General features: G+C 41.9%; 1 protein-coding gene across 1 annotated transcript in view; it reads left to right on the plus strand.

The window, feature by feature from the left end:
• LOC144592365 (neuromedin-K receptor-like) overlaps positions 1-2,511 on the plus strand; it is a 43,331-nt gene extending 40,820 nt beyond the window's left edge. Inside the window, exon 5 of the mRNA XM_078396920.1 lies at positions 370-2,511. Within this exon, the coding sequence (XP_078253046.1) occupies positions 370-685 (316 nt within the window). The 3' untranslated portion in view covers positions 686-2,511. The remainder of the gene's footprint in view (positions 1-369) is intronic.
• The last annotated feature ends 14,314 nt before the right edge of the window (positions 2,512-16,825 follow it).

Raw genomic sequence — 16,825 nt, forward strand, 5'->3', positions numbered from 1 at the left:
TGCGTTCTTGGCAAGGCCATTGATAAGTAAGTGTTGCTTGATAATACTGTTGATAGATGACCAGTTCCATCATTGTGGTGATGATTGAGGGTAGATTGATAGTGCAGTATTATCAGGATTCGATTTGTCCTAGTTTTTATGAATAAGACGTATCTGGCCTATTTCCACGTTGTCAGTGAGACACCTGTCATAACTGTATAGAAACAACTTAGCGAAAAGTGTAGCTATTACTGGTGTATCGGTCTTCATTACTACAGATGGGATATTGTCTGATCCCGTAGCCTTTGCTGCAACATTTTATGGGTGCAGCTCCCCTAAAATGAGGAAATACGTGTGGCCACATCATTCTTTTTGTTGATATGCTTGCAGATTTCGAGCTGGGTTCAAGAGGGCTTTCCAGTGGTGCCCCTTCATTGTATTTTCTACCTACGATGAACTAGAACTACAGTCGAACAGGTTTCACCCTACTCGGCAGAACAGCGCCTACACCATCACCCGCATGGAATCCAACATGACAGTGGAGTTCGACACATCTAAAACCGATAGTGTGGAGACATGCATGAAAAAGAGTGCAGTTTTAAGAAATGTGAATTTCAATGGACATGCTCGAAATAGTTCTAAAAACACTTCCCGAAGTTCGAATTACTTTAGCCAAGTAAACACATCTTTGGACGACTACTCATAGAGCAATAGATTGTGTTATTTAATTAGTCAACTGGGCATGCACAATTGGTGCCATTCAACATGGAGGCTGTTTCCTGGATGTCATTTTGGCTTTGTAATTACAACTCTCCCCTCTTGAGCACAAAGCCTTGGGTTCAATCCCATTTCAGCACTTGAACTGGTTGCTATTACTACACTGGTATCCTTTGAATGACAAAATTGTGCCATTTTTCATGGCCTCCAGGGGGTGAAAGCAGAACTGAATGCACAGCTCGATTCCCATTGTTGATTCTAACCACTGCAACAGCATGGCTAATGGTCACCCCTGTTTCTGCAAGTTGGTCCCCGTTGCGGCTTGTAAATGCAGGTTTCACATACATGTGTGTGAAACTTGCAGTGGTGAACTTTTATTGCCAGGTGTAGTATTACTTGGGCAGTGGTCCATGAAGACCAAAACAGATAACCTGAGAAACTGTAGCTCCAGTTTTAGCAAACATGCAGTGAACATTAGGTAGCACATTTCCAGTAACTTTTTAATGTTTTGTCTCAGTCTTTGAGGAACATCGGAGAGTTGTCCTGACCAATGGCAACCACTCAGTAGCAAAAAAAGATTAGATGGGTATTTACTCTTTCGGGGATCTTGCTGTTCAAAATCTTTTGTCTTTCCCAATGACTTGGCTTAAAAGCAAAAAGTAGTTAAAATCTGAGGCCTGCAGTTCTGATAGGTGCTCTCAAGTTTCACGTTTGTTCTTTTCCTGATAGAAGGTGGAAACAGGGCCATGGTGTACTAAGTACCTTTTGGAAATGCTCAGTAGAAGCAGGATGTGCGCCCTGTACCATTTCTGTTCTATCACTACCAGGATTGTACATATTTTTTGTAATAGAGACAGATTGGATTTTTAAATTATATTGTATATTATTTGTCTATTAAGAGTAAATGTATAAATAGAAACGTTACCATTGGCAAAGTACTGGTGTGCACAGCTGTTCATTGTCTATTCGACTGATTTTTGGATTGTGCATATATTTCTCAAGCAATCACATTCGAGCTTTGCTAATGGGGAGAATGAAGAGTTTATTCTGCTAAATTCCCCAACCTTGTGGTTTCCTTAAATGTATTTATAGTGGGAACATATTCAGAGTTTGAAGCAGAGTAGGAAAAGGAATGAGATGTCACAAAAGAACAAAAATAAAGCAGCCATTGCGCGTCAACAAATCCAATGTTTCAAAGCAACTTTCTGAAGTGCAGACAAGAGGATTTTGTCTGCTGCATTAAGAGTAGCTAATTACAATTAGTGATGACACATCGGCCACTGTAAGTGTCAACAGTTGTTCAACATTCACAGTGACAAGCAGATGTTGCCAGTTCCCTAACGCACAAAAATATTTCAACATGACCCAAGGGAATCCAATAATCATGCTGTGCTTTTAGCCATTCTGTACAAGATATTAAGAATTAAATCTTAAATGTGCATATCCGTGACGGTATACTATTCTTTATATTCATTTATTCGTGGCACTGAATAAAATGCTGCACAAAATAATGCCCCCAGCTGCAAAATATATATTTAGGAATCCACAGACTATCTTCCTCTTCCTCCTTTTCGCATCATATTTGGCTCATCATGACTGCATGTGATTGGATGAAAGCAAAACAAATCTGATCATTGCAGGTGGATTAATGCTCTCAATGCAAAATGTAATACTCGATTTTTTTTTAAATTGTTAATTGACAGAACCTGTACATTGTCTATGTGTGGTTTCTCTGAGAATCTGGTGGTGATTTTTATGAACGGTTGTGTTTATTAATGTTTTTTAGTAAAACTGAATGTTTTGCCAGGCTATTTCCACGGCAAGATCATCAAGAGTCAAGTATATTATTGTGGTATTGCAAACGCATATAAATTGACCATGTTAAACCACAGGTTATTCAGATTAACGTATATTAATCTGAAAGATTCAAAATACTGCCAAACAGTGTTTGTGGCCAGATATCTTAATAGAACATATTCAAATTCTTAAAGAGCCACATTCAGATTTGATCCTGCATTCATTGGGTAAACCAATCTACTGACACGGTTATGGAGTCTCATGCCCTGTAATACTTCCTTTAACAAGTCCTTGTCTCAAGGAATAAATGCCATCCATTATTGGACCCTGATGAGCATGTCAACCATCATATTCAACAGTTCATGAGATTAACAATATCAACTAGCATTAGAAATGCCATCAGAATTTAAAAGAACACTGTCAGGATCATTCCAGCTTAAATGTTGGAATTTCAGGTCCACTGTGCGTTCCTCTGGTTTCCATGATGTCTTTTCTAAGCAAATCAGAGCAATAAAACTCAGAAGCAGCAGCGGTGTCTTTGTTTCCCAATCACTTGCATAGATTAGATAGAAAGTTGGAAGACGTGCATTGTTAGATAGACTGTGGATTCCTAAATATATAATTAAAGAGTTCTCTGCAATCAGCTTTCTTTTCTGCAATACCACTCCTGCAACTTCCAGTTGTGTGGTTTAAAATTATTTTCAGTTTGAAAAACCAAGCAATTAATCAAACATTTCAGAACCCTTATCTCCTTCCTTCCCAATCAGGCTGTGACCCAACATTAATGCCTTTGTCGACACAAGAAACTGCAGATGCTGAAATCCTGAGCAAAACACAAACTGCTGGAAGAACTCAATGGGTCAAGCAGTATCTGAGGAGGGAATGGACAGGCAACATTTTGGGTTGGGGACTCTTATTCAGACTGATTGGAATAGGGGGATGAAAGCTTGAAAGGAGAGATGGGGTTGGGACAAAGCCTGGTAAGAGATAGGTGGATACAGGTGAGGAGGGTTTGATAGCCAGATAGGTGGTCTAAGTGACAAAGGCAATAGATGTAAAGGAGACAAAGGGTATCAGATAGGGAGAGGAGGAGGTGGTGTAAAATGGAGGGAGGGATATGGGTGGAACAGGACAGGGGGGAATGGGAATGGGAGATTCAGAGATGGAAGATGAGTATATGATGGGGGGAGGAGAAGGGTGATGGGGGGTTGGGAGATATGTGAGTGCTCTGCGGTGGAGGTGGGGGCACAGGAAAGCAAATGGATGTAGCAAGGGTATTGCTTGAAGTCAAATAATTTAGTGTTCATACTGTTGAGTCGTAAACTACCCAAACAGAATATAAGGTGCTGTTCCTCCAGTTTGTGAGTGGTCTTATTTTGGCAATGGTGGAGGATGAGGTCCAGAAAGGTCAGTATAGGAATAGGAAGATAAGTCCAAATGGTTAGAAACAGGAAGATCCAGCAGACCCTGGCTGGCAGAGATCAAGTGTTCAGCAGAACAGTCACATAGTCTACAATTGGTCTTGCTGATAATGAAGGCCATGTCGGGCACCGATGCAGTAGATGAGGTTTGAAGAGGTGTACATGAACCTCTGTCTCATGTGGAAATGCTGCTGGGGTCACTGGTTGAGAGTGAGAGAAGAGGTCTGGGTACACATGTTACATAGCCGGCAGTTGTAGGGGAGACTACCTGGGGAGAGTGCAGTTTGGGTGGAAAGGGATGAGTGAACCAAGGAGTTGCAGAGAGAGTGGTCTCTGCAGAATGGGGTTGGGTTGGGAAGCTGTGACTTGTGGTGGGATCACATTGAAGGTGGCGGAAATGTCGGGGAATAATATGTTGGATGCAGAGACTGGTGGGGTGGAAGGTAAGGATCAGGAGAACTCTATCCTATTGTGTATGTGATCGCAGGCTGGATATATTTTAATTGAAGTTTTCAATCTGTGCAGAATTTAATTTATTTACAGAAAATCATCCCATGAGGCAATGCCATTGCTCTGTTAGGAGGTTAGTGAATAGTGCAGCAGTACTATTGGTATTATGTAATTTAAAGAGAAGCTAAGCATTTTCCAGCACTGTTGAAATAATTTAAATCTGTAGTTATTTCATTCTTGTTAGATGTCTTATTCAGTCAATTTTCAGTTTATCACTTTCGTTCATGTTAGGTGATTCACTGTCAGAGATGATTTGTGGTTTTCATGTTAAAATGGAATCTCAGTTTTGACTTCTTTCGCACCAAATTCTTAGACTTCATAAGTCCCTAAGCAGGTGGCTGGGGTCCATTCTGCTGCTGCTCTAATGGAGTTACAGTTGAAATTCCTATCACTCAGTAGAGCAAGCAACACAGCAGGGCAGTAGAAGGGAAGAATTGACTATAATGGAGCCAACAACTTGCATACAGTGAGCTAACCTGCCATATTCACTGTTCAAGTGGTCTCCTGTGGAATAAGGAAGCTAAGCAGAGATTAGGCAGCCTCAGACTGAATACCTTTACTCTTTGTTTGCATACTTCCTTTTCCCATATTCTACTATTCAAACATGCAGTATCTTGTCTCCTTTGTTCTCTGAATTCTGCCATTTAATTATCTCCGGTCCTTCAGCCAAATATGTCACAGGTCTTCTGATTCCTTTCCATTTGCTTTACTATTCCAGCCTTTCCACTCACCACTGCTCTTTCACTCACTATGCTCTTATTTAAACGATGCTCAGTCTTCAGAAAAGGACAAATACTTAAAGTTGAGTCTTCACTGATGCTACCTAGTATATTGTATTTTTTTCAGCTTTTACGAACTACATTTTACTGATTAAACTAAGTGAAGCCTAATTTTAATGTAGTCAAAAATACTTCAGATGTAAATGTATTCGAATACAGTCATTGATGTGATGTTATATTGAGTATGCATTGAAAGCAATTACCTCTTAAAGGAATAAATATTCTTTACAGCTCACAATATTTAACTTGTATGACATGAATAGAGTTGTACTGATGTACATTATTTATTAAGCCTTTAACATTATTGTTGTAAATGCAGAATTCTTTATACAATGTGTTTATGTCCTTCAGTACAGATTGTGTGATTAAAATATAGAAGTAGTCTTACTAGAAGTGGTCTTACTATATTTTAAGATTTGTTTCAAAATATATTTCAGTCTGGTTGTAAATACACAATGTAATCAGAATAAAACCAATTATGTGGACCAAATACCATATCAAGGCTTATGACTTCCAATATGTGGCACTGTCAAACGAGACAAAATTCAGAGGAGTATTTCCGATGTGTGCCATGTAAAAACCAAAGGGCATGTAGGGGACTAAGTGCCAAGAAGTTCGGGTAACAAGTTAGATATTATAAGTGAAGAAGACAAAAGACAAAGCCTTACTCTGAGCCTACAATCTTCCCTCTTCCATTTCCTCAACCTCTTCACTATAACAAACAGATTCCCATTGAGAAACCCACACCTTACTCTGTCAATCTTGAATAAATTGTTTAGTCTCACCTTTTAGCCAGCAGGTTGTGATTCAATCATTCTGAACACTTAAGGAAACAGTCCAGGTCATTGTTGTGAAGTTTTATAGCAGGGGGTCAGTCTGCTCCTCCCCATGCAGATGAGACTCAGATTAATTTATTGTCATGTACAACAAGGTGCAATGAAATTCCTTGTTCATATGAAGCTCACAGAGTAAACTATATATATATACAGTAATAATAAATACAATAAATACAAGTGCTAAAACAGCAGAATGCTGCAAGATTAGAGTGCAATCCGAAATAGAGCAAAAAAAAATCAAAGTGCAATAATATAATAGATTCTCCTGTCTAATATTCATTCCTCATTCAACATCATTGATTAAAACCATCTTCACTTAATCATCGGCCTCTGGTTCTTTCATGGGATCTTGCTGCACCAGCTTTCTGCCAGTGCCAGCCCGGCTTGATCATGGAAAGAACATTAGAGTCAGATCAACAGCAAAAAATGCAGAGAGTGCTTTGAGAAAATGCAGTGAGAAAAAAAGTGTAAACAAATTAGATGAAACATTGGTTAAATGGTGATGTAAACTGTTGACACTACAGGTCGTCTGTAATTTCCCTGTTTTGCTTCCTTTAGCAGCTTAGTATGCATCCTATCGGCACCAGGTAAAATGGAGGTAGCCTTTTAATACCAACGTGATCAGTTTGTAGTAATAATATAATAATATTCATTTATTGTCATTGCAACGAGTACAACGAAATTAAAAAATAGCCAATCCTGACGGTGCGTAAAAACATATATGCAATAAATGCAAAAACAAATAAATACAATTATATTAAGTACAAAAGATTTTTTAACAGTGTTGCCTAGTGCAGAAGGTAGTGTTCAGTTCTCGTATGGCCCTGGGGTAAAAACTGTTCTTAAGTCTGTTTGTTCAGGATTTCATCGACCTGAAACGTCGACCAGAGGGCAGATGAACAAACAGACGGTGGCCGGGGTGGGATGGATCTTTTATTATTTTGCCTGCTCTACTGAGGCAGCGTAGGCTGAACAGGTGCTCCAGGGAGGGCAGTGAGCAGCCGATGATCTTCTGGGCCGTCGTGATGACCCTCTGAAGGGCCTTCCTGTCCTTTTCTGAGCAGCTGGCATACCATGTGCTTATACAGTATGCCAGCACACTCTCGATGGAGCAGCGATATCATATCATATCATATATATACAGCCGGAAACAGGCCTTTTCGGCCCACCAAGTCCGTGCGGCCCAGCGATCCCCGCACATTAACACTATCCTACACCCACTAGGGACAATTTTTACATTTACCCAGCCAATTAACCTACATACCTGTACGTCTTTGGAGTGTGGGAGGAAACCAAAGATCTCGGAGAAAACCCACGCAGGTCACGGGGAGAACGTACAAACTCCTTACAGTGCAGCACCCGTAGTCAGGATCGAACCTGAGTCTCCGGCGCTGCATTCGCTGTAAAGCAGCAACTCTACCGCTGCGCTACCGTGCCGCCCAGATAGAAGGACATCATGAGCTTCTCCTGCAGGTTGGTTTTCCTGAGGATCCTCAGGAAGTGGAGTCTCTGCTGTGCCTTCTTTACTGTGGTGATGGTGTTGGTAGACCAGGTAAGATCCTCTGCGATGTGCGTACCCAGGAACCTGAAAGCGGGTACCCTTTCCACACAGACCCCATTGATGTAGAGTGGGTCGTATTCTACACTGGTTTTCCTGAAGTCAATTATAAGTTCCTTTGTTTTGGAGGAGTTCAGGACAAGATTGTTCACTGGACACCATGCTGCCAGCCTTTGGATTTCATCCCTATAGGCTGTCTCATCTCCTCCTGAGATGAGTCCAACCACAGTCGTGTCATCCGCGAACTTGATGATGGTGTTGGTGGGATGGGTGGGGGCGCAGTCGTGAGTGTAGAGGGAGTAAAGGATGGGGCTCAACACACAGCCCTGTGGTGAGCCGGTGCTCAGTGTAATGGTGGAGGAGAGGTGAGGGCCTATTTTGACGGTCTGGGGGGCGGTTGGTCAGGAAGTCCTTGATCCATTGGCAGATGGTTTGGGAAAATCCAAGGTCAGAAAGTTTGGTGACCAGTCTGCTCGGGATGACCGTGTTAAAGGCAGAGCTGAAGTCGAGGAAGAGCATCCTCACATAGCTCCCCTGGTGTTCAAGGTGGGTCAGTGCAGTGTGAAGAGCAGTGTCGATGGCATCCCCTGTAGACCTATTTGCTCTGTAGGCAAACTGGTATGGGTCGAAGGTGGGTGGGAGGCTGGCTTTGATGTGCTGCAGGACCAGTCTCTCGAAGCACTTTGTGATGACCGGTGTGAGTGCTACCGGACGGTAGTCGTTAAGGCCGCTGATGACAGACTTTTTCGGCAGTGGGATGATTGTGGCGGACTTCAGGCAGGGAGGGATGGTGGATTTTAAAAGGGACAGGTTGAAGATTTTTGTGAAGACCTCAGATAATTGGTCTGCACATTCCCAGCTTCTGTCCAGCTTCTCAATTAGCATCCGAATGCAACACTTAAAATAATCGTGTTTGGCCCCAATTGACACAAATCCAGAGCCCTTTTGCACAGTTATGACTTTGGTTTATCTGATGGAACATGTATATACGTATACATTCTTCGCTCTGTTAGTTACAACAGCTTACAAAATATTTACAAATATTTACAACAGTATTATTCTTATGTTGAGAGAAATATTTTAGGAAATCAGACCCCTGGCAGTGGTCCTTCCTGCTGTGCATAGGCATTGACTGAGGACACGACTACTTGTTCAAAGGGCGATGTTCAAAGTCTCGGCAATGAACCTGAATGAATACACCATGATTGTTATGAACTTCATAAGGAAGCGTGTGGAGGATTGTGTTCCCACCAAGGGCTTCTTAATGTACCCATAGTCGAAGCCTAGGATGAACCAGGAGGTTTGCGATCTACTGAGGACCAGATCTCGGACATTCAAGTCTGGCGATACAGGTTCATAAGTAAACTTTGACACCCGCACTAATCAAGAATCTGCGATTCTACACTTTAAAATACCCAATGACTTGGCTCAACATCCACAGATTCACCATCCTCTGACTGAAGAGATTCCTCTGCATCTCCTTTCTAAAGGTACGTCTTTTTATTCTCAGGTTTGTGCCTTCCGATCCTAGACTCTACCACATGAAAATATCCTTCCCATATCCATTCTATCTAGGCCTTTCACTATTTGGTAAGTTTCATTGAAGCTCCCCCCACCCCCGCATCTTTCTAAACTCCGAGTACAGGCCCAGTGCCATCAAATGCTGATGATATGTTAACCCAAGCATTCCGGGTTTATTCTCGTAAACCTCCTCTGGACCCCAACACCAGCACATCCCTCCTCAGGTAAGGGGCCCAAAACTGCTCCAAATGCGATCTGTCAATCGTCAGATAAAGCATCAGTATAACATCCCTGTTTTTATATTTTAGTCCTTCCAAAATAAATGCTAACATTGTATTTGCCTTCCTTACTACCGATTCAACTTGCAAATGAACCTTTTGGGAATCCTGCACCAGCACTCCCAAGTTTGATTGCACTCAAGTGCGGCACTTTATCAAAGGTCTTCTAAAAATCCAGGTAAACAACATCCACTGACTCTCCTTTGTCAATCCTGCTATTTACTTCCTCAAAGAATTCCAACAGATTAGTCAGGCAAGATCTCCCCTTCACAAAACCATGCTGATTCTAAGTACTCGGAAACCTCACCCTTAACCTGTTCAGTGCCACCCCCGCTTAAACTCGGGTCATGGTCAATAGTGATAATTTTTTTGGCAGCGAACAGGTTAATAATGGATTCTAAAATCTTACCAACCGCTGAAGTTAGGCAGGCTAACTTCATTTGCTCTGCTCTCTTCTTGAACAGCGGAGTAACATTTGCAATTTTCCAGTCTTCTGTGACCACACCTGATCCTGCGATTCTAGAATAAGATTAAGATGAATAAGAGTAAGAAACAGAATCTCATCTTCCAATTTGGAACATTGAGACCCACTGAATTCAACATTTTAAAATACCGAAACTTTCAAGCTTACATCAACAGGATCAACCAAGATATGACACAACGTACTGGAGTAACTCAGCGGGTCAGGCAGCATCTCTGGAGAACATGGATAGCTTTCACGTCAGGACCCTTCTTCAGCCAGCCTTCTATCCTCTCTGGATTTTTTAATTTCTAACTGCTGAAAGACCATGTTAATCAACCAAGTTTGACTCTCCACAGCTCCTGCCTATTCTATTGTGTATTCTTGTAATTGAGGGAGTACAGCGTAGGTTCACCAGATTAATTCCCGGGATGGCGGGACTGACATATGAGGAAAGAACGGATCGACTGGGCTTATATTCACTGAAACTTAGAAGGATGAGAGGGGATCTTATAGAAACATATAACAAATTTAAGGGATTGAACAGGCTAGATGCAGGAAAAATGTTCCCGATGTTGGGGTTTCCAGAACTAGGGGTCACACTTTAAGAATAAGGGGTAGGCCATTTAGGATTGAGATGAGGACGAACATTTTCACCCAGAGAGTGGTGAATCTGTGGAATTCTCTGCCACAGAAGGCAGTGGAGGCCTATTCACTGGATGTTTTCAAGAAAGAGTTAGATATAGCTCTTAGGGCTAACAGGATCAAGGGATATGGGCAGAAAACAGGAACAGGGTACTGATTTTAGATGATCAGCCAAGATCCTATTGAATGGCGGTGCTAGCTCAAAGGGCCGAATGACCAACTCCACCTATTTTCTGTTTCTATTCCAAAATTTTCTGGTTTTATTTCAGATTTACACCATCTGCAGTGTTTGTTTCCCCAGTATTTGTTCCATTCAAGAGATTTGCTTTGTAGTGTCAGCCTTCTGGAGAGTTGTTAGTGTTGCCCTCATCCAGGTAGGTGAAGCATATTCCATCACGTTCCTGACTTGTACATTGAAGAGGGTGGAAAAGCTTGCTGGTGACAAGAGGTGAATCTCTTGCCACATTGTACCCATTCTCTGACATGTTCTTGTAGCCATGATATTTCCATGTGGCTAATCCTGACGCGTTTGTGGTCAATACACTCTTGTTGGAGATCTAAGTACTTTTCGAGTGCAAATGTTATACTGACCTTTCTATCCTTGGCCTCCTCCATTGCCAGAGTGGGGCCCCGTGCAAAGTAGAAGATCAGCATATTCCACTTGGGTAGCTTACAACCCAATGGTATGAACATTGAATTCTCCAATTTGATAGAAATTTCAAGTAATATGTCCACCCCCCACACTTTCCCCAATTGCGCACACATTCCTTTCACCATCTCCCGTCACCCGTCACCCTGCCCTGTTCTTCAGTCCCATATTTCGCTTTCTTCCCCTCTATTTCCCCTCCCCAACTCCTCCCTCCACCCGTCCACTCACACCATATCCATCCCTCTGGCTTTACATTTCACTCCCCTTCTTCCATTGTCCTACACCTTCTGTCACCTTTTCACCTCTAGCTTTTGTCACATTTCAACCATTTGCCACCCAACTCCACCTATCACATGCTAGACTTCTCTCTTTTCCGGCTTTCTCACCTTCACAAAAAGGATCAAAACCCAAAATGTCATCTGTCCATTTCCTCCACGGATGCTGCCTGACCTGCTGAGTTCCTCCAGCACTTTTTTTCCCAAGATTGTAGCATCTGCATTTTTATGTGTTTTTGGAATCTAGCATAAGATGCACTGCAACCCTTGCTGCAGGTGAAGAACATTGCAGATTAACCAGGTCATGATGACCCAGATGTGACCGGGTCCTGGAGAATTGGTGGCCAACCAGAATATATCATGGAATTTGTGCTGGAATAGATATCTATATATGTTGTTGGAAACTTGTGATGAAATGTTATGCTGACAGCACAGCAGTTTATGTTAAGAACAATTTAAATTGCATGAACATCAATGCTTGCAAATATATAGCAGTTCACTCCGAATACAGACTCTGGATTGAATGTTGAAATCAGACCACTCTAAACAAATGTAAAAGGGAGATTGTGAAATTATGATATAATCAAGCATCATTTCCAGGTCCGTTGGTGTTGCCAAGGTAGAAGATGACCACCTTGCAGACGTGAATTGACCAAAAATAATCTTATAACCTGACTCACCAAGAACCCATGGAATGTGAGAAGTATTACTGAATTGAAAGAAGAATAGCAGTTGGGTACACATGACACAACACATGAGTGTGCTCCTGGAGGAAGTGGAGCCTTTGCTTAATTCTGGTGAAGCATTTGAACTAATGCACTGTAAGCAGATACAGGGATGAGGAATCAAAGCCCAGCAAAAAATGTAATGAGATTCAGAAAATAATTTTCGAAACAGGAAATTTTGGAAAGATAACAATGTAAAGCAATCCATTCTACAGATATTTCCAGGACATTCACACAGAAAAACATCAACCCAAGCTACCGAAGGAAAGAAACTTTCAGTCTCTTCTCAACACAAAGAAGCTGCCAAACTCTTTGCCTCTGATATCTTCATTGAAGCACAGATTTGGGTGGGAGAATTACTCCCTGATAAGTGTATTGGAAATTGGCACCTACGTAAAACCCATTGGCCACTAATCCTCCTCCCTCTATTACAGTTGCTTTTCACTCCATGTCCTCTGGTCATTCTCCCAAGCAAGTGGACGTATCTGTCATTTTGTGCAGAAATGTAAACTTGGCGACCCACACTGCAGCATTTTGTTTGCAAATGAACCTAAATGAACTTTCCATTAACTTTCCATTGATAACAAATCTGTTGTAAACTTCGTTTGTGGATGCACATACAACACTAGGAGTCGGCTACGCTTTTGGCACTACATATCATAGATCACTATCTTTGATCACCTTTAGGTCTGCAGCTTTGCACAGTTCGACTGGAAATCCCTCCTTGCCACAGGCCTTGACAGAGCTTTGTTTTTGTCTTTGTCTGGAAGTTGAAGTGTTCTTCGGTGGGTTTCTCAGGTGGTTAATCAAGAGTACATTGGTTCACCGTGGATGATCTGTTGTGTAAATTATTGAACTGTTCAGTGTATATTTCCATGATATTTTTCTTGCCTTTGTTGAAGAGTTGTAGAATCAGTCAAATTCAAGAGAGCTATGCCAGATTTAAATAGTCTGTACACTTCAAATAACATCTTTCTGGGCATCTTTCTATTGCTGTGCTTTAGCGACTTTTTTCTCCTTCACTCAAATTGCATTTTCTTCACTTGCTCTGCTGGTGCTTGTCCCTTATCCTGTTTCCAGGAGAGAGCAAGATTCTGCTTGTCAATAAATGCTACTGCCTAAGATTTTGACACGGATCTCATCAAATCTACTTGTGATGTAGCCTTTTTTTTAACATGAGTATTGATTTATCTGTATCAAAGCACCGGCTCCATTCTCTGTGGACGCAGAGTAGGGCTGTTGTCAAGTGTCAGCTGAGACTAGAGTGAATGGTAATGAAGCAGACAGCATGGAAACAGACCAGCCAGCCCAACCATTCTTCACCAACCATCAAGCACCCATTTGCATGATTCCTGCACTACTCCCATTTTATTCTCCACAGATTTCTATCGAAACCCCCTCCCTCCCCCACAATCAGGTTCTACCACTCATCTGTACAATTGGGGTGGCTTACATCTGCCATTTTATCTACCAATGTGCATATCTTTAAGATGAGGGGGAAGCGGAAACGCCCATGGGAAACCCACACAATCCACACGGAGAATGTGTAAACTCCACTCAGGCAGCACTGGAGGTCAGAATTAAACCTGGGTCACTGGAGCTGTGGGCAGCAGCTCCACCAACTGTACCACTGAGTTGCCTACTAAGGCAGGTGCAGCAGTAGAGTTGCTGCCTTACAGCGCTTGCAGCATTGGAGGCCCGGGTTTGATCCGAACTACGGGTGCGGTCTGTACGGAGTTTATACGTTCTCCCCGTGACTGCGGGGATTTTCTCCAAAATCTTCGGTTTCTTCCCACACTCCAAAGAGATACAGGTTTGGAGGTTAATTGGTTTGAATTAAGTGTAAATTGTCCCTAGTGTGTGTAGGATTGTGTTAATGTGTGTGGGTCGCTGGTCGGCGCGAACTCGGCGTACCAATGGGCCTGTTTCCGTGCTATATCTCTAAACTAAACTTAACTAAACTACAACTAAACTAAGATTTGCAATTTTGGAAGCAGCTTTGCTGATTTTGGGCACTTGTGTTGATGGGTACTATGTGCAGTTATAAGGATTTTTTCATCGTCTCTGGTCTGTGTAGCATTCTGCAGCCTTTGGTAATTGAGACAAAGTGGTATCTTGTTGGCTGATGATGACATACAGTGCCCTCCATAATGTTTCGGACAAAGACCCATCATTTATTTATTTGCCTATATACTCCACAATTTGAGAAAAACGATGTGGCTTTGTTCTATCTGCAATTATATTTTGGCAACTGTGCAGTGTTAATGATTTATTGTAGTGACATAATTCACTGATATAAACTTGGTAAACATTTCACATTCGTTTTTTGAAATTCCCAGTACTTTTGAGCTTTGCAAAATGCAACATTGTTGGTTACACCTCGAAAAGGACACTCCCACTGTCAGAATCTGAGATAAGACCAACAGATTGCCAGCACACAAAATGACTGAAGGATTTGTGTAAATGCTTGTATCACCATAAAACACACAGTTGCTGTGCCCAAGAGAGAAGGATCTCATAGACAATAGACAATAGGTGCAGGAGGAGGCCATTCGGCCCTTCGAGCCAGCACCACCATTCAATGTGATCATGGCTGATCATTATCAATCAGTACCCCATTCCTGCCTTCTCCCCATATCCCCTGACTCATCTATCCTTAAGAGCTCTATCTAGACTCCGCTATCCTTAAGAGCTCTATCTAGGCATGAAAGGCATTTGCAGGCATACAGTAGTTGGCTTGGTTCAATTTTGGGGATTGTGTGTTCATCCATGTCAGATTGGTTTTGTTGTTTTGTATAATAGTATTATTATCAATGAGTGAACTGTGTTCTGCCACAATATCTGGAGAGCGCGTTGATCTTCATTTGCTCTGTACCATTTAATCCTATCACACCTCTCTAGTCACTGTTATCCTTTCCAATACTGGTGTTGAAATCGCTCAGCAGGTACTGATTTGGATGGTGTTCAGCTAAATATTTAAATAGAAGGTTGACTAGTTGTTGCCAGAGTTCTTGCTGCCACCCAGTTCAGGATGGAAAAAGAGTGGCTAATACCCCCTTTGATTTCAAAAGTCCTCCTTCCCTTCTTTTAACACTCTGCCTTGATCCCACCTAATTGTGGGACTTGAAAGCAGACCCAATATTGAGTTCCATTGCAAGTACATTGTTCAGACAAACTGTTCTCTGATGGGTCAATATCATGCAGGGCTGTACCATTTATTTCATCCAAACATGTGTTTATGCTCATCACTTGAATCGTTTAGATGATAGAGAGATTTTGAGGAGCCAGAGAGTGACCCCTGATCCCAGAGCATCCTACATCAACTTTGATTTGGAAGATTTATGTGGACGTGATCGTGCAGTTCAACTTCTGGTCAAGTGTTAGCCCATAATTGGTGTTAACACTGTTCGGTTTAAGACTGGGATGCTACTGTCATCCAGTATGAGTTATACAATTGTGCATATAGTTGATGACATATCTATGAGGACTCGTGCAGGTCACCTCAGGTCCGTGATGACTGGGACATAGGACAATAAAAACTCTTGACTCTTGTAATTGAGTAAATCAGTATCATCATCATGTGCAGGGACCCGATATTCCATTGAGTTAAATTCAGCTCCTCATTCCCAAAGGCTTTACAGTATCTACAAGAAACAGGTCAGAGTGACTCAGTGGATAAAGGCAGCACCAATAGAAATCAAGTGGCTTGACATCATCCATGACCATCCAGCCTGCACGATTGACACTGTATCCACTCTCTTAACTAGTCATTCCCACTGCCCCCAATGCACAATGTATGCACGTATGACGGAATGCACTACTGCCATTCGCCAGGGCATCTTCTGCAGAACCAGCCAACCAACAAACTCTATTGGCCAAAAGGTCGGCAGGGAAGCAATGAAACCTACAAATTCCTTTCAAGTCATGCACAATCCTGACTTCGAAATATATCATCGTTCTTTTAGCATCCCTGGGCCTACATTGAGTGAGTAACAAAGCAGTAGGGTAAGAAACACCAGGGGGGTCTGTAGATGGATCAGGCAGTAGATATTGCAATCTATGCCGAGTTTCTACATTATTTTGGTGACTGCATGGGCTTCCCCAGACTGGTACGATTTTCTCCCATATGACAAAGATGCGCAGGTTGATGGGTTAATTGGCAAAACACGAACAGGGGGGAATTAACGGAAGTGTGGGGGAAATAAAAAGATTTGTGTAAACAGCTGCTCACTAATCAGCATGTTCTCAGGGGGCTGAAGGGACCTTTCCATGCTCTATGACTGTCCAAAAATGTTCTCATTTATTACCATGAGAACTAAATCAATAGAAGGCAGTTTATATTTCCATTGTACAGGGCTTTGTTTAGGTCAGATTTAGAGTACTGTGTGCATTATTGTGTTCTTATTTAAGAAAAGATGTTAATGCATTGGAAGCAGTTCAAAGAAGATTTACTGGACAAATGCCTGGAATGGAAAAGGTTGTCTAATAAGAGAAGGTTGGACAGATGAGTTCTGCATTCATTAAAGAGGCTTTGATAAGTTTGAGGTAGAGTGATTCTTGATAAACAATGGTGGACAATCCATTATATTTAAAGATGACCCTAGTTTTACATTTGTTCACAAGAGGAAACCTCCTCTCCACATCCACACTGTTAGGATCTCTCAGGAATTTATAT

The sequence above is a fragment of the Rhinoraja longicauda genome, chromosome 3, assembly GCF_053455715.1.
Source record: "Rhinoraja longicauda isolate Sanriku21f chromosome 3, sRhiLon1.1, whole genome shotgun sequence".
In the NCBI taxonomy this organism is placed as follows: Eukaryota; Metazoa; Chordata; class Chondrichthyes; order Rajiformes; family Arhynchobatidae; genus Rhinoraja; species Rhinoraja longicauda.